General features: G+C 37.1%; 1 protein-coding gene across 1 annotated transcript in view; it reads left to right on the forward strand.

Moving 5' to 3' along the window:
* The window catches only part of kalrna (kalirin RhoGEF kinase a), a 258,602-nt gene extending 239,648 nt beyond the window's left edge, over positions 1-18,954 (forward strand). Inside the window, 9 exon segments of the mRNA XM_056464813.1 lie at positions 2,415-2,442; positions 4,985-5,147; positions 7,094-7,215; positions 7,308-7,439; positions 10,206-10,370; positions 13,448-13,526; positions 13,621-13,821; positions 14,527-14,665; positions 17,265-18,954. Of these exon segments, the coding sequence (XP_056320788.1) occupies positions 2,415-2,442; positions 4,985-5,147; positions 7,094-7,215; positions 7,308-7,439; positions 10,206-10,370; positions 13,448-13,526; positions 13,621-13,821; positions 14,527-14,665; positions 17,265-17,810 (1,575 nt within the window). The 3' untranslated portion in view covers positions 17,811-18,954.
* The last annotated feature ends 3,217 nt before the right edge of the window (positions 18,955-22,171 follow it).

A 22,171-nucleotide genomic window follows, 5' to 3' on the forward strand; every position in this document is an offset into this window, starting at 1 on the left:
ATGAGATGACTTCATGTTTGTTGAATCAGTGGTTGAGGGTGGCCATTTTGTAAGTCTTGGGTCAGCACCTAAATCCGAATATGTCTCAGAATTATTTTAAAAGCTTTTACTCTTAAACAAGTCTTACTTCTATGAATCATTTGTTAATGAATAATTAAAAGATCAAGACTGTTTTCTTGAACCCCTTCAACTGTTGGTCGCACTTTTTAATCAGAGACTTATTGCCATATCTTATCTTTGAACACATATGTAAGCATGGTCTCGTTTTAAAGAAGGCACCTGTTAGACTGTTGCTGAAGTTAAAAAATTATCTCTTTACTGTTACTCTAAGCCTACTTCAAAACTAAAGCCAAAAAAGTAAACATTTAAACTGAAATATGAATCAATATAACAAAAACGTTACCTCCAGTTGAAATCAGTCTTTACTGGTGACTATTTACGGGTTAATTTCTATTTCTAAGTAAGGTTTGAGTGATACGTCACCTATTTTTTTTAAAATACTTTTCAAAAAAAATTAAGTAGACATCATCTGCAAACCTCTCCTGTTTTTCCTGCATTCTCTTGTACTTTACCACTCTCTATCCTGCCATCATCCCGTTTAGGTATTTTTCAAATGTGACATATACACATAATATATATAAACATGTTCTACTTGTATCCCGATATCTTATTTTTTTATATCTATATATTGACAGATATGAGTTTGATGGAGAATTTAGGAATCTATTGCATTTTAATTATATTTAAAAAGTTAAATATAACAATATATGTCCAAATATAGAATGAATGTTGTCAAACTCTTTCAGTGAATGGGTTTCCAGCTATTCTTCAAGATTTTACATGTGGATTGCTGTGGTAAATTACATCCTGAATGTTCTCCCATTGTTCGCATGGGTTTCCTCTTGGTGCTCCGGTTTCCCCCACAGTCCAAAGACATGCACTATAGGTGAATTGATAAAAAAAAAAAAATCTAAATTGGCCGTAGTGTGTGTGAATGATGTATGGATGTTTCCCAGTACTGGGTTACAGCTGTAAAGGCATCCGCTGTGTAAAAGATATGTTGGATATGCCCTGATGAATAAGGGGACTAGGTCAAAGGAAAATGAATGAATGTTCTCGCTTTACGTCATGATCATCAAATATATATATATATATATATATATATATATATATATATATATATATATATATATATATATATATATACATATATATATATATATATATATATATATATATATATATATATATATATATATATATATATATATACATACATACATACATACATGCACACTTTAAAAGGTTTTAAACAATCTAGATTATTTTAAAGGACAATGTAAGGACAAATGTCCCTCAGAAGGGATGGTGACAGGTAAGAGGTTTTAAGAACATTTTTAAATGTCTTATGCATACAGGACCAAGTGTTAAAAGGCGTTCCATTCCAACAGATTGTATTTTAGAGTGTAAAAATTATATGACAAATAGTCATGACAACAAATGCTTTGTTACTTTTATTTTAATAAGTTAATCAAGTTTTAACTATTTATTTTGTTATACAATTTGTAACTCAACAATTTTTGTCTGTTTGACAGATGTACCTTGAGATGACTGCAAAAGTTAATTTGATTCAAAAAAATATAAATGAGATTGATTGATTTAAAAATTAGTCTGTGTATATGTAGCCAGTCAAATAAAAGATAGTTGTGTTTGATATAATTAAATAATGTAATACTAATACTACAAATATATTTGAATCCAATTTAATGTATGTTGTTTTGATTACATAATGCATAAGTATGTACTATTTATTCATATGTCTTCGATACCTTATTTTAGCAGACAACAGTGCAAGTGGAATTCATTTCAAATTCATTCAGTATATATTTACATGCAATGATTGTGCCCTCTGGTGGCCAAATGCTGAAATAACACTAAAATGCTTGACTTTTTCCTTCTTTTTTTGGGAAAAATACGTGTTTCTTTTAGTAGGGTCTGTCTGCGGACTGCAAGACAGGGGTGTAACATGAAGGGGGCGCAACTTTTAGTACGTTAGAGGCTTAGTGAGTTGCATGTGCTGGAGTTGCTAAATCAATGAATATAAAAATATATCAGATGAATCGGATGTGGATAAATTTGGAGCAAACTCATGAAACTTTTTGTCAAAATGTTCCCTGGTAAGTATTTCCGCCATCTTGCCAACAACATCTCATGGAGACATCTCGCATAGTTCAATGGGATCTCGATAACTGCAAGTTGCGCCTCTAACTCTAAAACAAGTTACACCCCTTCATATTATGCCCCTGTCTTGCATTCTGCAGATAGATACACTTGCTTTTTTTATCTCTCTTGTAGTCTGAATTGCTGAAAGGTATCAACTTGTAACAATCTTTTTTTTTTTGTCTGTTTTGCAGTTACTGAACCCTAATTTCATCCAAGAGGGTGAGTTTATTCATGTACAGATGCTTAATTTGTCTGTATTTCTCACTCGTAGGCAAGAAGTAATGCATATATGTCTTTGTATTGTACCCAAAAGTGGACCTGAAGTGGATCTCAAAAGTGGACCTGTTAATACCATTTAATTTAATCATTGATTGGATGAGTTTAAACACTGCTTGAATCAATGCATCTACTAGATTCTTTTTCTTAAGGTTAATATTAATATTAGCAAATTTTTATTAGTACTATTATTATTGGAGTCAAATCATTTATTTTAAGCTACATTGCAACTGCATGCCAACTAGTTACTAGAGTGTTACTAGACTGTAAGGTCAGGGTTAATGTAAATTGACATGTTCTTGCAAAGTTTCTTATAGTCAGTTCAATGTCTGTTGGTGCCAGCAGATTTTAAGTAGACAGTTTACTAATACTTTTTTTTTTTACTTGGTAAACAGGTCAGAGTACATACAAAAGGAACAATAACAATCACTAAATGAAGCAAGTAACTTATATAAGGAGTGACAACAATACTAGTGATATAATGATAGTAATAATGACAGTAAACAAGCAAGAAAGGACAACAATAATAATCATTAACAACAACCACTACAATAATACAAATAAATCCCAAGTACTACACCAACTACTACTACTACTACAGAGAGTTTCTAATGCTACAACTATTACTACTGCTACTACAGCCACAACCACTACTACTCCTACAATGTGTACTACTACTGAACCTATTACAACGACTACTACCACTGATACTACTACTACATCTACTACTGATACTACTACAGGAATGACTGCTACTACAACATCTACATCAACAACGTCTACTGCTTCTGATACCACTACACAGACTACGACTACTACTACTACTACACATCCACTACTTCTGATACCACTATACCAACGACATCTACTACTACTACAGATACTACTTCAACTACTACTTCAAAAACCCAAACTTCAACCACCACTACTACTACTACTATGACTACTACTACAACTACAGCAACCTGAATAATGACAATGGTAGAGATACTTGTAATAATGATAATGAGGAGATAACAGGACAAGTCAAGACTGTACTAATAATAATGATAACAAAAGTAGAAGTAATAATATTGATGGTAATAGTGAGGAGGTGAGGGGGGGTTGGGATTTCAGGAAGAGAACAAATAATATTAATAATGATAATAATAATAATAAGTAGAAAAAGGAAAGAGATGAAAATAGAAAATTAGAAAAGGAGAGAAAAAAAGGAAGGAAAAGAAAGAGTAGAAGAAGAAAAGGAAGTGGAAACAATTTGCAGCAGAGTTTACTAATACTTTAATGATAACTAGTTGGCGTGTACCTGGAATGTAACTTATAGTCAGGGCCATACAGAATCTGCAGACATTTTGTCCTATTTCTGTGCAGAACTTTTTAACAGTTGTAACAAATCTGAGGATTAATGCAGAATGATTTTTGGGAGTATTGTAACTTAAAACTTACAGCAGGAAACAAAAAAATTTAACTTTGTAACTTTTAGGGTTTACAATAAAAATCCAATTAGATTCACTTGTTTGAAAATAAATATAAAAACAGAATAAATATGTATTTACCAATGCTATCTCATGGCAATTCAACAATTTAGTATGATTTGCTTATCCCCCAATCACGGTTGTGCTTAGAGGTGGGGTTTGGTGCCACGTCTTCTTTTAAAAATCGTACATTATCGTACGACATAAAATAGTTACATTTTCTTGTGAGATCAGGCTGATATTTACACACATTTACTTGATGGGTTAAAAAAAATCTGCACTGGATCTCTGCATGCACAGATTCCGTGTGGGCCTACTCATAGTCAGCAAAATATACAATAGGTACCATCAAAATAAAGTGATACATTATAATTTTTAGTATTATTAATAGTAGTAGTAGGAAGAACTGGGACAAAATTAGAGCAGTCGACCTTTAAACATATTACATTTTACAAACATTGTAAATGAAATGAATTGAAACACATTCAGATGTGCTCATCAAAGGCACTGATATTCAGTTTTGTCCAGCCTGATCTCACGAGAAAACCTAAGTATTTTACGTTTTGTCAGTTTAGTGGCTAATTCGTACGAGTTCATTCATACGAAAGTGAACGATTTTAAAAGGAGGCTTGGCACCTAACCCCACCCCTAAACCCAACCGTCATTGGGGGATGAGCAAATCGTACTAAATCGTACGAATTATTGTACGAATTCATACGAATTAGCCACCAAATCAAAAAGTTACGAATTGCCGTGAGATTGTGTTGGTTTTGTCCCATCGTTGATCAAAAAAAGGGGTCATTTGAATTTAATGTTGTTGCCATTGATTGCAAATTTGTCAAAAATGTTAATCTGTACTTGCTATGCCGTTTTGTTATTATGGTACCATGTTCAAAAGTATAATTATTAATTTTGCATACAATTTTCTATAAAGTGGTCATTTGGTCGTACATGCAGGTTTGTATTTTAGTTGATTCTGTCATCTGTCATCATTTCTTGCATCTGTAATACAGTCGCTCCAGAGTTTCTGACGCCTCTAACAGATGTGACGTGTGCTCTGGGAGAGACGGTGGTTCTGTGCTGTAAAGTGTGTGCTCGACCCAAACCCACAATCACCTTAAAAGGACCTGATCAAAGTCTGCTGGCCAACAATAACCGCTTCACTATTAATATCAGGTAATATCAGATTCAGATTAATATTAGATTCAAGTTCTGAAGAATTTATATTTTCAAATATTATAATTCCTATAGCTGTAACCAGGGGCGCAACTGCACATTTACTGAGGGGTATGCGGGTTCAAGTTCAAATTGGACTGTATGTATGATTTGACAGTTTATTTTGATAAAAATGTAAAAAATCTAAACAGTTACGTCTACATGAGCACTTTAAACTTGGCTGTGTGACTGCATGTTATTGTGTTAAATGATTTTGAATTAAAACGTGTGTGCCAACATATGCAACTCATGGTATAATTTTTTATTTAATAAAATACAATATTATACTCTCATAAAATGCAAAATAAAACATTTTTAACAAACATATTTATTTATTTTTGTTATTTGAAACTTTTAATAAGGATAATTTCGAAAATCGTTTTGGCACAATGGCGCCCCCCATGTGAAGCGCCCCTATGCAACGCATATACTGCATACCCCCTTTTTGCGCCTCTGGCTGTAACTTATTTTTGATATCTAAAATTGTTAGATGCTGATTTCAAGAAAATATTTTGCATTTAAAGGAAGTGTGCACCAAAAAATGAAAACTTCCTGTTAATTTACTTATTTTTTTCTTCAGTAGAACATTAAAGAAGATTAATTTTTAGCTGAATGCGTGGTCCTTGGCGATTCTTATGAATGTTACGTAGGTTACTAGGAATACCTCACGGTACCCACAGTTCAATACGCAAAGCCTTTTATTACTTACTGAACTAGCTCTGTGTGTGTGTTTGAACGTATGTCCATTTTGATATTTAATCACAGAACATAAAGGCGCAAAGAGAATTCAATTCAATTCAATTCACCTTTATTTGTATAGCGCTTATATGATGTAGATTGTGTCAAAGCAGCTTCACATAAAAGGTTATAGTAAATAGTAAATAGGAACAGTGTAATTCAGTTTGTAGTGTTTAAGTTCAGTTCAGTTTAGCTCAGTTCAGTGTGGTTTAATAATCACTACTGAGAGTCCAAACACTGAAGAGCAAATCCAACGATGCGCAGCTCTATAGATCCTGAACCATGCAAGCCAGAGGCGACAGCGGAGAGGGAAAAAAAACTTCACTAATGGCGGAAGTGAAGAAAAAAAACCTTGAGAGAAACCAGGCTCAGTTGGGCACGATCATTTTAATTTCTCCGCTGGCCAAACGTCTCGTGCAGAGCTGCAGTCTCAGTGGCGGAGGCTGGAAGCTGGCCTCAGCGAAGACTCGTCTGTCTCTGGAGCGTCACAGGAATCAGTCTCATGTTCTCCACTCCTCCATGACCATCACAGTAGCTGCTCAGGATACGGCCTGGTCCAGGATATGGAAACCTTGGGATCATCTCGTCGTTGGTCTTGGATCGAATCAGTGACTCTGCATAGTCTGAGGGCCTCGGGAAGAGTATCCCCAGGTGGAAATGGAGAATAAAGAAGATAATTAGCGTAGCTGCTGTTCATAGTGTATATCAACAAGATGCAGAACCTGTGTGGAAGCCTGTGTGGAGAACTTGAAATTATCTTTCTTCTGAACGGTTTTTCAATAAACAATTAAACCTATTTATGTTTATTAATTGTCAATGTGGCCTGGCTTGACGAATGCACAGTGAAATTATGGAAGATTATGTGTGTCCTGTCTTGACTTGAATTGTTTACTTGGGCATGATCCAATGGTCAATCGAACTAGCCCAATAATATCAAAAGTAATTCTGTGGGAAACCTGCAGACTTTGCAAAACTGGCATACATGCAGATTTGTGCTATGTGTGTATCTTTGTGTGGATGTATTTTTCCATTATTAAAATTATTTAACCTAATAATAAAAATTTCTATAATTACATAAAACAATGTTTTTACAGTGATCAACGTGCCATTTTGTGGTTATTTCTGAAACTAATCTTCCTGCTTTCTGTGTTTTCTGTGTTCCATTTTAGAGAAACTGGTGATATAGTGTTGAAAATCTGCAATCTAATGCCACAGGACACTGGCATCTACACGTGTGTTGCTGTGAATGACCATGGTACAGCCTCCTCATCTGCATCTATTAAAGTACAAGGTAAAAATGTTTTAATAAGAAAACTATGTGGATTGCTATCCATCTTTCCACATTTAAATGAGATTAAGTCCAAATGACAATCATTGGTGCAGGTATCCCAGCAGCCCCTGCTCGACCGGTGGCACAGGAGGCAAGCAGCACTGCAGTGATTGTCCACTGGCTTCCTCCAGCCAGCTCAGCAAACTCTGCCATCTCCAGCTACACTGTGGAATATAGACAGGAAGGTAAACTATTACATGAGCACAAAATCCAATGCTATTTAAGAATGCAGTTTTTCATGTCATTTACCACGTGTGGTCACAAGCGGGTTTTTTTCTGACACAACATTGTGCTTCACACAATTTCCACCAGGTGGCACAAGAAGCAACATTCAGTAGTTCATTTAAAGCAGAGATGCTAGACCCTGTTCCTGAAGACCTACCTTTATATATTTTCTTTCGTCTTTGATCAATTAAATGCATCCTTGGTAAATAGAAATTTTTTTTTTTAACTGTAAAGAAAGAAAAAAAAAACAATGCTGAGAAAAATACTCAAACATTTAAATAGTAGTGGAAGATATAACGTAAAGCCTGTTTTATTAAAGGGCCATGAAACGCCCCTGTTTCAGCAGGGTGTTTTCACACCTCTAGTTTGGAAAAAGTCAGTGGGTGGGTGTATCCAGTTCTGTTTTGGTGGGAGTGTCGGGGTAGGAAAAGAGGGAAGGTTTTGCATAAAAATTATAGCTTCGTTTTAGCATGTGCTGATTTTCACAGAGGCAAAACAAACACACAGATGCAGGGGAGAAAGACATTGACTGTGTTTACATGGATATCAGTAATTAAATTATTTGCCAAATTATTAATTTGTCGACTTTAACTGCAGTTTGGCACTTTCATTCAGGAACATGTCATGCATGCCCCCTGTGACAAACAGATATTGCACATGAGAAACTGCTGGAAGAGTGTAGTTTCAATGGAATGCTTAATACCGCACGGCGAATGGGAGAAAAAAAAATCTCTACATTTTTTGGTAGCTTAGATGCACTCGGTAGGTAGCATCAGAAAGCCGTGTGTGTATAGACCAGTGGTCACCAAACTTGTTCCTGGAGGGCTGGTGTCCTGCAGATTTTAGCTCTAACCCTAATCAAACACACCTGATCAAGCTAATCAAGGTCTTACTAGGTGTATTTGAAACATCCAGGCAGGTGTGTTGAGGCAAGTTGGAGCTAAATCCTGCAGGGACACCGGCCCTCCAGGACCGAGATTGGTGACCCCTGGTATAGACTATCCTTTCACAAAATGCTGTCAAAATTCTACACGATGGTAATAGTTTGATTGCGGTGTTTATATGTTTACACTCGGAGAGCAGCATTTACAGCAGATCTTTCAGTCCATAATATTGTAGTGATATTAACGTACTGTAAACTTAGTAACTTGGAAATCATTGTGACTACCCTGCTGAAAAAATCCAGCTTAAACCAGCCTAAGCTGGTTTTAGCTGGTTGACCAGCCTGGTTTTAGAGGGGTTTTGGCCATTTCCAGGCTGGTCTTAGCTGGTCAGGCTGTAAAATGACCAGCTAAATCCAGCTAAAACCAGCTTGACCAGCCTGGTTGAAGCTGGACATAGCTGGTTTTGGCTGGGCTCCCAGCCTGGCTGACCAGCTAAGACCAGGCTGGAAATGGCTGGAAACCAGCCTGGAAATGGTTCAAAAATTCGCTTCCATAAAATCAGTGCATCAAATTCGGCTATTTAAATTTGACATTACTTCCAGGAACTCTAGGTAAAGCAGTAGATTGCAGATTGATGATCTTCAGCTGCTTTTTCACCAGCAGGTGGAGATGGACCATTTTTTAAAGAGCCCCTATTTTGCATTATAAATGGTCATATTTTGGTTTTGGGGGTCTCCAACAACAAGCTGGTCTTCATGCAAGGTCAAAAAACACTTTTGTTGTCTTATAATATGCATTTATTTTTATCTAATTATCCCAACGACTCCTATATGATTCGTTCCAAAACCCCTCTAAAACCAGGCTGGTCAACCAGCTAAAACCAACCAACCAGCCTAGGCTGGTTTAAGATGTTTTTTTCAGTAGGGTAGGGTATGTCTTTAAACACTGAAAGATTACTGGTGAGGATACGAACTAACTTTGTCATCTGAATAAACAAACAAAGACCACTGATCGATCACTTACCAAATGTGTAGAGACAGGACAATCAACACTAACTGGAACCGCGTCTTTTTTGAAAGGAGACGAGCGGCAAATCCGGATTTCACCATTTCCAGATGCGAAAAGCTCTCAAGTAAAAAATGTTTCATACAAACGTATTTCTGCCGCGTCTTGCGTGCTCTGTAATCCACATGTGAGTCCGGCTTTTATTTCCATAGCGGGAAATGAAAACTAAACCTTCGTTGCAGTACATTAGTTAACACAACACTGATGACCCATGTCTCCAAACAGTTCTTCTTCTTTCACTTGTTTTGGCAACACAACCTGTTGTCTCTCTGATGTCTGAACACTGTAACAGGTAAAAACTGTCTTCTAAGCTATCATGCATATTAACAGAGTTGCACCGCATACATAATAGAGTGCTCTGATTGGTTTGAACCAAGTCTTTCTCATGAATTAATGCTGCACACTCAGAGATGTCACGATACATTCACAGGTACAGACATCCACTCTCCACACTGGAATACATGCAAGGGTCTAATCGCTGTGACGCAGCTTCAAAAATTCGTTTCAAACCGAAGAACGAATTTGCTCGAAATGACGCACAAACAACAAATTTTCACTTTTTTGTGAAATAAATGTGTCCTAATAGTGTTTTTAGTAGCGTGGGATACATATTAGACAGTCAACAGCTTAAAAATGTGTTTTGTGACCCTTTAAAAGGGTTGGAGAAGTATGAAAAATGGTTATAAAAAGAATATGGATAAACCCTAAATTTGTTATTTTGTGCTGTTTATTCATCCAGCTTTCGGTAATTGTATGCATCTCTGTATTTGTGTGCAGATTCTCTGGTGTGGCAGCATTTGGTGGTCTCCACAGCAGATGTGTGTGTAAAGATTGACAATCTGATTCCTGGGGGGCACTACCAGTTCAGAGTCAGTGCCAGTAATCCCTGGGGCACCAGCCCACCTAGTGAACCCTCAAACATGGTGACATTATCCAGCACAGGTAAATACAATTGAATAAGATCTGAATACTTCCAGTTTACAGGTGTTGTTGGCATTTACAGCAGCATCCTAATGGAAATATATCCTCTGGGAAGGCTTTTGAAAGTACGTTTTAGGGTTCCAGCTTAAAGCCAAATGTCAAATTCCCTGACTTTTCTCTGACTAAAAAGCTGAATTTTCATCACACAAATTTGCTGTAAATCTTGGCCACACTGTACAAAAATATCCAAAACTAAGTTCTCTTTTGTAATTAATTTTTTTCCCTATTTATTTTTTTAATTACATTATGGGACCTTGGTCTTGAGAAAAAAATACATATCATTTTATGCATGTTTTTACAGAAAAACAACACAAGAAATGCTGTAAAGATTGCCACAAATTTGGAGAAAATTATCCTCAAAATCAGTCATTTTATCCTCGTGTCTGCATTTAATTTGTCATTTGTCAAACGGAAAATGGATAAAATGGGAGTGGAATAGCCTAACCTTAGCAGCGTGAAACAACATAAAAACACAGTACCAAAAAATACATTTTAATAAATGTGATGCAAGTAAAATATAAAATGACAAGAAAATTCCCTGATATTCCATGACAAAATACATATAAAATTTCCTGACTTTTAATATCTAAAATAGAGCTTTTAAAATTACATGAAAATCTAGACAATTACATGACCTTAGGAACCCGGATGCTTCTAAGAAAAATGGATGACTATTGTCTTTCCATGGAAGCATTATAAAATTTGCAGTTTAAACTACAATTTTAACAGCAATCCATGCAAATTGTGGAGTACTGCAAGAGGGTGGAACAGTTACACATTTTAATTTTACATCTATTGTGAGTTTACCAGACTGTATAACAAAAGACTGCCTGTTTTGTAACTGTTAAGTGACTTGATATTGAGCTCTACTTCATATTATGTTGCAAATTAATATTCAAGTTGAGTAGGAGTACGACTTCAGTAAAAAAAATATCTTTTTTTTTTCATATAAAGTGATTGTTTTCTTTCTCTAGTTTTTTTTTAAATAACTGAACTGAAGTTATATAGTAGCCAAATTATAAATACTATAGCTTTCGCTCTCTTCATCTTTGTTTAGCTGCCTGGACACAATCTACACTGTAAAAAGTTATAGAAGTAAACATGAATTAAATTAAACTGATAATAATTTCAAGATTGTTAAATAGTTTGCCAGGTTTACTTGGGTAAATGGTAAAGTCAAAATAACCATAGGGATGTGTTGAAGAAGACTTTCTCTCCCATCATTAATACAGGATCTTGGTAAAAATCCAAATTGAATTTTGAAGCATATTAAAATGTTACTATGGCAAATATATTATATATTATTGTGACACTGTTTTGGATGAACAGTATATGACATCAAATAAATAATTATTTTAATGCAAAAACAGGATTGTTCAGCTTACCCCATTGACACATTATTTTGCTTGTTTTAAGGATAACTTATTACTTATTGTTTTTGAAAACCAGACATAATTTTTCCTTGTATAGAAAATGCTTCTTGATTTGATTATTTTTAGATATTTGGACATAAAACAAGACAAAAACTAATAGTAAAAAGCAAGAAAAAGCAATAATTATATATATATATATATATATATATATATATATATATATATATATATATATATATATATATAATGTTTATGTATGTATATGTGTATGTATATGTGTGTTTGTGTTTATTATTATTTATTTTTTTTGCAGTGCAATATTCCATTAAATCTTACACATAAATCTCAATCACCTGGACATTTTGGAAGAAGGAAAGCAACATCCTCTGGTTAAAGAGAAACTTGAGCTAGATCTATCATTGTTTTCAGGTTAATCTGTCACAGTGGTTATAGCAAATATGAGGTAAAGCAAGTCTTGAAAACAGCAGTAAAATAAATGACATTTGAATAAAAAAAAAAAAAACACTACTACTATAAAATAATAGGAATGTGCGCTAAAAAAGATCTTTTGAAAATCGCTTACTATTACTCAGTAGGTATTGCATTTGAATTTACTACTCAACTATTAGAAAAATACATTCTATGTAGTATGAATTTGAGTAGTATGAATGGAACTCGGACGTACTACATCCACCATTTTGTTATGATCACGTGACCTACTTGAGTCAGTTGTGTCGCTTTACTCCTATTCATGAATTCTCTCACGGTGTACCATGGGATAGCATAGCGTGCATCGGATGCGCACTTCAGAATCTTGCCGGAAGTAGTAGATCATCTGGGTACTTTTTCACACTACTCTGCTCACATACTGTTTTTAGCATAGTATGGACGCATTTTCGTACGCAGCTTATGTGTACTGTGGAAAACTTTAGATGAAACAAAAGATGCGTGGCACAATCAGTTTGAAAACGGGTCAAACAAACTAACACATGAGCAAGGAAATCTAAATAAAATATACCACATATAAGAGACAGTCCTTTTGTAATCTGCGATTGACTACTTGGCAAAAGATACAATGTATACATCACTACATTCTAGTGTAACTAAAGTATTCACAAAAGCATAATTATGAGAGTTTCATGTCAGAGGCATTCCTGATGCTATGAAATACTGTTTAATTTGGAAGTACTACATTTCCCTACTAAAAAAACAGCTTAAACCAGCCTAAGCTGGTTGGCTGGTTTTAGCTGGTTGACCAGCCTGGTTTTTGAGGGGTTTTGGCCACTTTCAGGCTGGTTTCCAGCCATTTCAAGCCTGGTCCTAGCTGGTCAGGCTGTAAAATGACCAGCTAAAACCAGCTTGACCAGCCTGGTTTAAGCTGGACATAGCTGGTTTTGGCTGGACTCCCAGCCTGGCTAGGCTGGTCAAGCTGGTTTTAGCTGGTCATCTCCCAGCCTGACCAAGGCTGGAAATGGCTGGAAACTAGCCTGTAAGTGGCCAAAACCCCTCTAAAACCAGCCTGGTTGACCAGCTAAAACCAGCCAACCAGCCTAGGCTGGTTTAGGCTGTTTTCTTTTTTTTTTTTGTAGGGTGGAGAACCAAGCTTTAGTACATTTATTATTTTCCATTTTCTTATACTCTAAATTGTTTTTTTTTTTCATGCAGCATCAACATATGATGGCGCTGGAATTCAGTGGAAAGACAACTTTGAATCTGCTTTTACAGAATTATGCGAAATTGGGCGGTAAAGTACTTCTTTTAACCTTCTTCAAAATGGATGCAGTAAACCCCCAGCCTGTCAGTAACAAACTAAGCCTTTTTAATGTTCTGCGTTTTAGGGGTCGTTTCTCTGTGGTGAGGAAGTGTCTCAGTAAAGCCACTAAGCAGGAGGTTGCTGTGAAGTTTGTGAATAAGAAGATGCACAAGAAAGAACAGGTGGCCCATGAAGCTGATATTCTACGCCATGTCCAGCACCCCCAACTGGTGTCACTGATTGATACTTACGAGTCGCCGACTGCCTACATGCTGATTCTTGAACTGTAAGTAAATCCATTTAGAATGCAAATATGTATGGTTAGCAATAGCAATATGTACTGTTGCATCACATCAAGAAGGTTGTTCCGGTTTAACAAAGACATGCGCTATAGGTCATTTGGATCAACTGAATTGGCCTTGGTGTATGAGTGTGCCTGTAAATGTGAGAGTGTATGGGTGTTTATCAGTACTGGGTCATTCCGCTGTAGCAATTCCTGATAAATAAGGGACTAAGTGAAAGGCAATAAATAAATGAATGAATAACAGCCCATGCCTCACAAATAGTTATGGGTCTAGACCAGAAGTGTCTACACAGCAACTTCACTCATCTGTTTTTAAGTTAATATAGTACCTCTTTTATTTTCATTGTGCTATAAAGAAATGCAAGAGATTTGGCTTCTACCTTGGGGGGATAGTATCAGGCAGACCAGTCTTGTGCTGATGATTTACAGAGTGTTAAATTGAATAAACGCGATGTTTACTTAGCACACTTTATTCCGTTCACCACCACCACATCTTCCACATCAGAGGCAGCTTCAACACCGTTCATACAAAGACTCCGCTCTTTTTTTTTGCCCTGCACGCTCACCTTGGAACCAGTGCTGCGTTGATCAAACTCTGTATTAGTTTCAATGCCATGTAACTAATTAACAATAAGTCCAAATCTCTTTGTATGCACACACAAACAAATAATATGTGTATGTTTTCAGTGTTGAGGATGGACGTCTGCTTGACTATCTGGTAGCTCATGATGAGCTGATGGAGGAAAAAGTGGCATTCTTCATTAAAGACACACTGGAAGCTCTGCAGCATTTGCACACCTGCAGAGTAGCTCACCTAGACCTCAAGGTAAAGCATAATGCCACCACATGCATCCACAAGTACCTATTAGCTGATACTTTCCCCCAAAGCTACTAGTATACAAGTGATAGCACTACAGTCATGGCCAAAAGTTTTGAGAATTTCATAAATATTGGAAATTGGAAAAGTTGCTACTTAATTTTTTAATAATAGCAATTTGCATATACTCCAAAATGTTAAGATGAATGATCAGATGAATTGCATAGTCCTTCTTTGCCATGAAAATTAACTTAATCCTGAAAAAACTTTCCACTTCATTTCATTGCTGTCATTAAAGGACCTGCTGAGATCATTTCAGTAATCGTCTTGTTAACTCAGGTGAGAATGTCGACGAGCAAAGGCTGGAGATCATTATGTCAGGCTGATTGGGTTAGAAAGGCAGACTTGACATGTCAAAAGGAGGGTGATGCTTGAAATCATTGTTCTTCCATTGTTAACCATGGTGACCTGCAAAGAAACGCATGCAGCCATCCTTGCGTTGCATAAAAATGGCTTCACAGGCAAGGGTATTGTGGCTACTAAGTTTGCACCTAAATCAACAATTTATAGGGTCTTCAAGAACTTCAAGGAAAGAGGTTCAATTCCTGTTAAGAAGGCTTCAGGGCATCCAAGAAAATCCAGCATGCACCAGGATCGTCTTCTAAAGAGGATTCAGCTGTGGGATCGGAGTGCCACCGGTGCAGAGCTTGATCAGGAATGGCAGCAGGCAGGTGTGAGCGCATCTGCACGCACAGTGAGGCAAAGACTTTTGGAAAATGGCCTGGTGTCAAGAAGGGCAGCAAAGAAGCCATCTCTCTCCAAAAAAATACCCATCAGAGATAGACTGATCTTTTGCCAAAGGTATGGCAAATGGACTGCTGAGAACTGGGGCAAAGTCATATTCTCAGATGAAGCTCCTTTAAGATTGTTTTGGGCATCTGGAAAAAGGCTTGTGCGGAGAAGAAAAGGTGAGAGCTACCATCAGTCCTGTGTCCTGTGTCATGCCGTGTCTAAAGCATCTTGAAACCATCCATGTGTGAGGTTGCTTCTCATCCAAGAGAGTGGGCTCACTCACATGTTTGCCCAAAAACACAGCCACGAATAACGAATGTTACCAAAACACCCTCCAACAGCAACTTCTTCCAACAATCCACCAACAGTTTGGTGAAGAACAATGCATTTTCCAGCACGATGGAGCACCGTGCCATAAGGCAAAAGTGATGTCTAAGTGGCTCGGGAACCAAAACATTGAAATTTTGGGTACATGGCTTGAAAACTCCCCAGATCGTAATCCCTTTGAGAACTTGTGGTCAATCCTCAAGAGGCGGGTGGACAAACAAAAACCCACTAATTCTGACAAACTCCAAGAAGTGATTATGAAAGAATGGGTTGCCATCAGTCAGGATTTGACCCAGAAGTTGATTGAGAGCATGCCCAGTTGAATTGCAGAGGTCCTGAAAAATAAGGGCCAGCACTGCAAATACTGACTCTTTGCATAAATGTCATGTAATTGTTGATAAAAGCCTTTGAAACGTATGAAGTGCTTGTAATTATTTCAGTACTTTTTCAGTATTTCAGTACATCACAAAAAACAACTGAAACAAAGATCTAAAAGCAGTTTAGCAGCAAACTTTGTAAAAAAAAACTAATATTTGTGTCATTCTCAAAACTTTTGGCCACGAGTGTATAGTACACAAGCAATACCCTATTAATTGTGCAGTTGTAGCTAAAAGCTTAGCAACTGTATAACATTGTTTTAAATGACACCTATCGTAGCAACTGTATAGTACACATAGTACACTCTCCTTGTGTCATTTCATTCTTATTACACATCAATTCCATTCATCTTTATTTCTATAGCACTTTTACAATGTAGAATGTGTCAAAGCAGGTAACACAGAAGATTATAGTAAATTGACAGTTCAGTTTTCAGTGTTGAAGTTCAGTGTAGTTCACTTCAGTGTGGTTTAATATTCACTGCTGAGAGTTCAAACACTGAAGAGCAAATCCATCGATGCGAGGAAAAACCTTCCACCAATTGGCAAAAGTGAAGGATTAAACAACCTTGAGAGAAACCAGGCTCAGTAGGGTACGACCAATTCTCCAATGGCCAAACGTCTTGTGCAGAGCTGCAGTCTAGGCACCGGAGGCTGGAGAACGCTGGATGTCCATTGCGGAGAAGCTGCAGTTGGGAGTGGTCACCGGCTAGTGTACATGCTGTCCTTTCAAGATCAATGCGAGGACTCGTCTGTCACTGGATCTTACAGGGATCAGTCTTGCGCTCTCCACTCCTCCATGACCGCCACAGCAGCTGCTCAGGATACAGCCTGATCCAGGATTATAGAAGCTTCGGGAATAATAAAAAAAGACTAACATAAGCACAGATGCCATTCAAGTTATAATGTCTTTTGGGAAGTGATTCAGGCTCCGGTTGCCTAAATTATGCAGACTAGCAAAATTCAATTCCATCTCAACAGCTTCGTTAGATATATTACCCCCCGGATAATGCATGACATGTTTATTAGTTGTTTCTCCCACTGTAAGTGGCAGTGGAAAAGGAAAATTAAGAAATGTAGTCAATAAGCTAATAGGTTTCTCTCTTTTTCAGCCTGAAAACTTGTTGGTGGACCTCCACGTTCCGGTACCCTGCGTGAAGCTCTCAGATCTAGGTGATGCTGTACAGGTTTCAAGTCACCGCTACGTACATCTCCTTCTGGGGAACCCCGAGTTCGCTGCTCCAGAGCTCATCCAGGGCACTCCAGTGTCCCTCTCTACAGATGTGTGGAGTGTAGGGGTGTTAGCCTACGTCATGCTTAGTGGAGTCTCCCCATTCCTGGATGAGAGTCTGGAGGAGACCTGCGTCAACATCTGCAGACTGGACTTCTGCTTTCCTCAAGAGTACTTCTCTGATATAAGCCAGGCAGCCAAAGACTTTATTGTGTCCACGCTTAACCAGGATCCCAGGAAGAGGCCAAGCTCGGCCTCGTGTCTTCAGCACCCATGGGTCAGTGCTCATAGTGGAGATTACTCCAAAACACCTCTGGATACTGTCAGACTCGCTGCGTTTATAGACAGACGCAAACAGCTACATGATGTCAGACCTGTCACAAACATTAAAGGAATGGTTAGCAGCAGTATGGGACACACCTTATGAGAAAGGCTCATGGACTCTAGCATGTTCTATGCTGTATTTCAACATTATATGTAATTTACATTATATCATATCATTTGGAATGTGCACTTACTGTTTACCGTGTTCCTGTACATGTGAATTTACTGGCCGGCACCATAATGATTTGTTGAACTTTAAATTCAACTCCATACGTGGGATCATTAGCAATTAATAGACTTCAGAAAGTACATGTGCACGGGAACAGTGGAAACTGAAGAGCTAGGAGAAATAACAATGAATGTCACATTAAAGCTTAGGCATGTTTTAAAACTTTAACAGCCCTAAATAGACTAGCAGTTGGTTGTTGTGTTTAGGACTTGCGAGAAAAGTTCAACCAAAAATAGCAATTTGTGATCACTTTTTTGTCACTCCAAACCCACAAGATGTTCGAAAATAAATAGAGGTGTTTTATACAGTGAAAGAAAAGGAAGAACTAAATGTATTTGTGTTTACATTTATTTTAATATGGCACATCAGGTCTGACATGCTGACTTTGGTTGTCTAGTTTGTCAAATGTATAGCAGTTTGAATATATACAGGTTCAAATGTCGATAAGAGTACAGCCAGTTCTTTACTTAATGATACTTTATGATACGTTTTAGTATTTAGTATGTAGTTTCAGTATTCATTAAATTCAAATACAGATTTTCAGCACCGGGTGAGAAAAAAAAATTATACCAGAACATGGTAGAATATGGCTGGCAATTTAAATATAAAAATAATTTAGAGATCGGTCGTCTTGCAGAAGTTGTATTTTTAATGATTCCATTAGGACAAATAAAGATAAATGTCAATGTTTGTCAGGTAAAAATAATTGTATAAATACCTGCATGTATGAATAACAGCACAACCACCATTTCATCTGCGATATACTTTTTTGATATAGAAAACGGTCATAACTCATCAAGTTTAAGTAATAATTTTGAATGTGTTAAAACAGAAACATTATTGGAATGAAATTGTAGTTTTCTTATTTGACTGAGTCTTACATAACCCGAGAAGGTCTATGGGGAAACGGGAGATAAACAAAAGCTTCTACAATAATATATGTACAGTAGTTTTGTGTACATTCTGTTTGTGGGCAGATATCGATGTCAACAAATAAAAAACTAAATATCAGGGGATTGAACCATGAAGCTGGATTAGCTGGCTAGCCAGTTAGGCTACGTTCACTCTGCGAGGCTTAGTGCTCAAATCTGATTTTTTTTTTCAGATCAGATTTTTTTGCATGGATGTTTACTCTGCAGTTATAAATGTGGCCATTATCAGATTTGCAGTGTGAACAGATCATGGTCCGAAACTGGCCCGCATGCGCCAAAGTACAATTATGGAGAGCACAAAATGTCTAATTATGTGTGTACTGTATGAAGTAAGCACATTGTCAGATCATGATTAACAAGTTTTGCTATGCACATCTTTATTCCCTGTGTGTGTATTGGAACAAAACAAAAAGAGAATTTGACAATGTCACACAAAACTCCAAATGTGGGTTGGACAAAGTTATTGGCACCCTTTCAAAATTGTGGATAAATAAGGTTGTTTCAAGCATGTGATGCTCCGTCAAACTCGCCTGCGGCAAGTAACAGGTGTGGGCAATATAAAAATTACACTTAAAAACAAATAAAAAGGATAGAAGTTCACAAAAGTCGCATCCCAAATGGCACTATATACGTCTTTATGTAGGCCCTCAATAGCATAGTAATGATATTAGTGTCATCGCAAATGGAACACTAACGCATTTGAACTAACCAGAAATTCCAACCATTTCCATGTCACAGCAAATGACGATTAAAGGTTTAGCAAACGTAACGTTTGTCACATAAAATTACCTAATAAATGGTACTAGTTACAACTACAAAAACTACCAGGAGGCGACATAATCGTCCCCGTTGGATATTTATGTTCGCAAAGGCAAAATTAAATGCAGTAAGTGACGGTGGTGAAGACTGTGCCATGGCTGCTGGAAATGTAAACATGAGTATAGTGCCTCGAAACGTAGCAGCAGCCTGCATTTTATTGCCAATCTAGAAATGTCCTTATTTTCTTGACTTCATTTTCTTTATAACATTAAAAACAAAACCAATTTTAGCATAACTTAAATATAACTAAACTTAAATTAACTTACAATTTAACTTCATAAAGGCATCATAATTAGATTAAATATATAACTTAATTGTCAGTGACTACGTTTACATGGACACCAATAATTTGGTTTTAATGCGATTAAGGCAATACTCTGATTAAGAGTCTACCATGTAAACAACGATTTTTGATTAATCAGATTAAGGTCATAAACTAAAGAGAAATTAAGACATGCGGAGTATGCCGATTTTAGTTGCATTATTTAACTGCAGTACAGACATGTAAACACCTCAGTCTAACTATTACCGTCATGTAGGGCTTATCGCCGCGTTTTGAGACAGGATAGTCAACACACACACACACACACACACACACACACACGGCTGTTTGACACTCTTTGCACCTACTGTGTGAGAAGTGTAAACTAAGGTTGTCTTGGGTGATAATTTGGTTTAGTCGATTGGCTGTGGTGTATGTTTTGGACGGTGGGAGGAAACCGAGGGAAACCAACGAGAAGACGAGGAGAACATGGAAACTCCACACAGAAACGCCAACTGACCCGATAGGAGGTTGGACCAGCGGTGCTCTTGCTGTGAGGCAACAGTGCTAGCCACTGGGCCACCGTGTCACCCTATTGTAAAAAAGGGTGGGAAGTAGGGGTGGAAGTTGGGAAACTTCAAGCCGAAGATAACTGGAGTGAAGAACTCTGGTTATTTATAATGCTTCCGTAATCATCTAAAAGGGCAGATTACAGACCTAATGAGGTGCCAGCCGTGTTGATAATAAGCACGTGATCCTCTCGAAATTAGCTTATAAATAAACCACACTTAAAGTCAACAAATTAATAATAAAAACACCAGAAATTACATGAAACTAAGACAAAAAATTTGATTACTGATGTAAACGTAGTCATTGTTCCATAAGTGTAATGTTTAACAACCCAGTTCATAAATTTTAATTCAATAGCTATTTTCATTTCTATTCAGGTGTGTAAAACTAACTTATGGGATAAGATAATGCCATCAATTACCATCGAAAAATTTTTTTTTTAATTTATTTTATAAATTCCTGCCAACACAACAACAACAAAAACAGAACATGAATATTAAAATATATCTGAAATATATACTTTGTTATTCCATTTTAGAGAGAGAGAGGCCAAACCAATACTGCCAGCTAAACAACACTGTTCCTGTTCTAGTAATCTATTTTGATAGTGTCAGTGATCTTTGCCCTGACTTTCGTCTCTCTTGCCAGTCATTTAATTGTTTGATGACAGCCTTGAGTGAAGAAAGTGACCATGTGGCTGGGGTCCGGTTATGGAGACACTTATGTTTTTGTTTTGACTGGCAAGTGCCATGTCCTATCTCGTTGTCGCCTGAGCTTTTGTCATCCCTCACACCACTGTCCACAGAGCCATCCACAACATAAAAGGTAATCGCTCTTCCTTCAATTACCTGATGGCTTCAGCCGCACATAAAATCTATCTATGCTGCCTACCACCTTATTGAAAACTGCAGACCCGGCAAGTCTGGCAAATCCATTGCCTAATGAAGGTAGGTCATCAGCAGCTGATCCTCTCTGCTACTTAATCAGAAAATTGTTTTAGTCAATCCAGTTTCAAGCTATCTGTAACCACACATGCATATTTTTTTATGTGTTTGCAGGGTTCCCTGGGTCTGTTCATGAAACCAGGGTGCTAAAACACAGCCCCATCTACTACCAGAGACTTTATCCTCCCCCTGGATGGTATAGACCATTTCAATGTTGTGATGTCATTGACCCATGAACATTTCCTGCTTGTTATCAAACCTTTCATAACTGTAACAAGAGGCAATTTAATCACAACTTGTTGAACGTTGAAACAGCTATCATAACATTATTTATCAATATGTGGATCTTTTTGGATTCTCGGAAGCTATAGAAATTAAAAATGTAAAACAGGATACGTTGGGATCATTGTTTTTGCTTATATCCCTCAAAATCTATAGTGTGCGATGGAAGATACCTCTGTCTTTCCCAGCCAATTAAAGTTATGACCCCCTACAGACATCACACCAATCCAGCAAGCTTTCAACCACCACCTGTCAAAAGCATGCAGTGTTGTAGAACGGGCTATGGGGGATCTGAAAACAAGGTGGCACTCCATCTATTTGAAAGCCCTTGAGATTGACACCCTTTATGCACCAGAGTTTGTGGCCTGCTGCACAGTTCTGCATAACATCTGCCTAAACAATGGAAACATCATCGATCCAGATGAG

Source organism: Danio aesculapii, chromosome 9, assembly GCF_903798145.1.
Source record: "Danio aesculapii chromosome 9, fDanAes4.1, whole genome shotgun sequence".
In the NCBI taxonomy this organism is placed as follows: domain Eukaryota; kingdom Metazoa; phylum Chordata; class Actinopteri; order Cypriniformes; family Danionidae; genus Danio; species Danio aesculapii.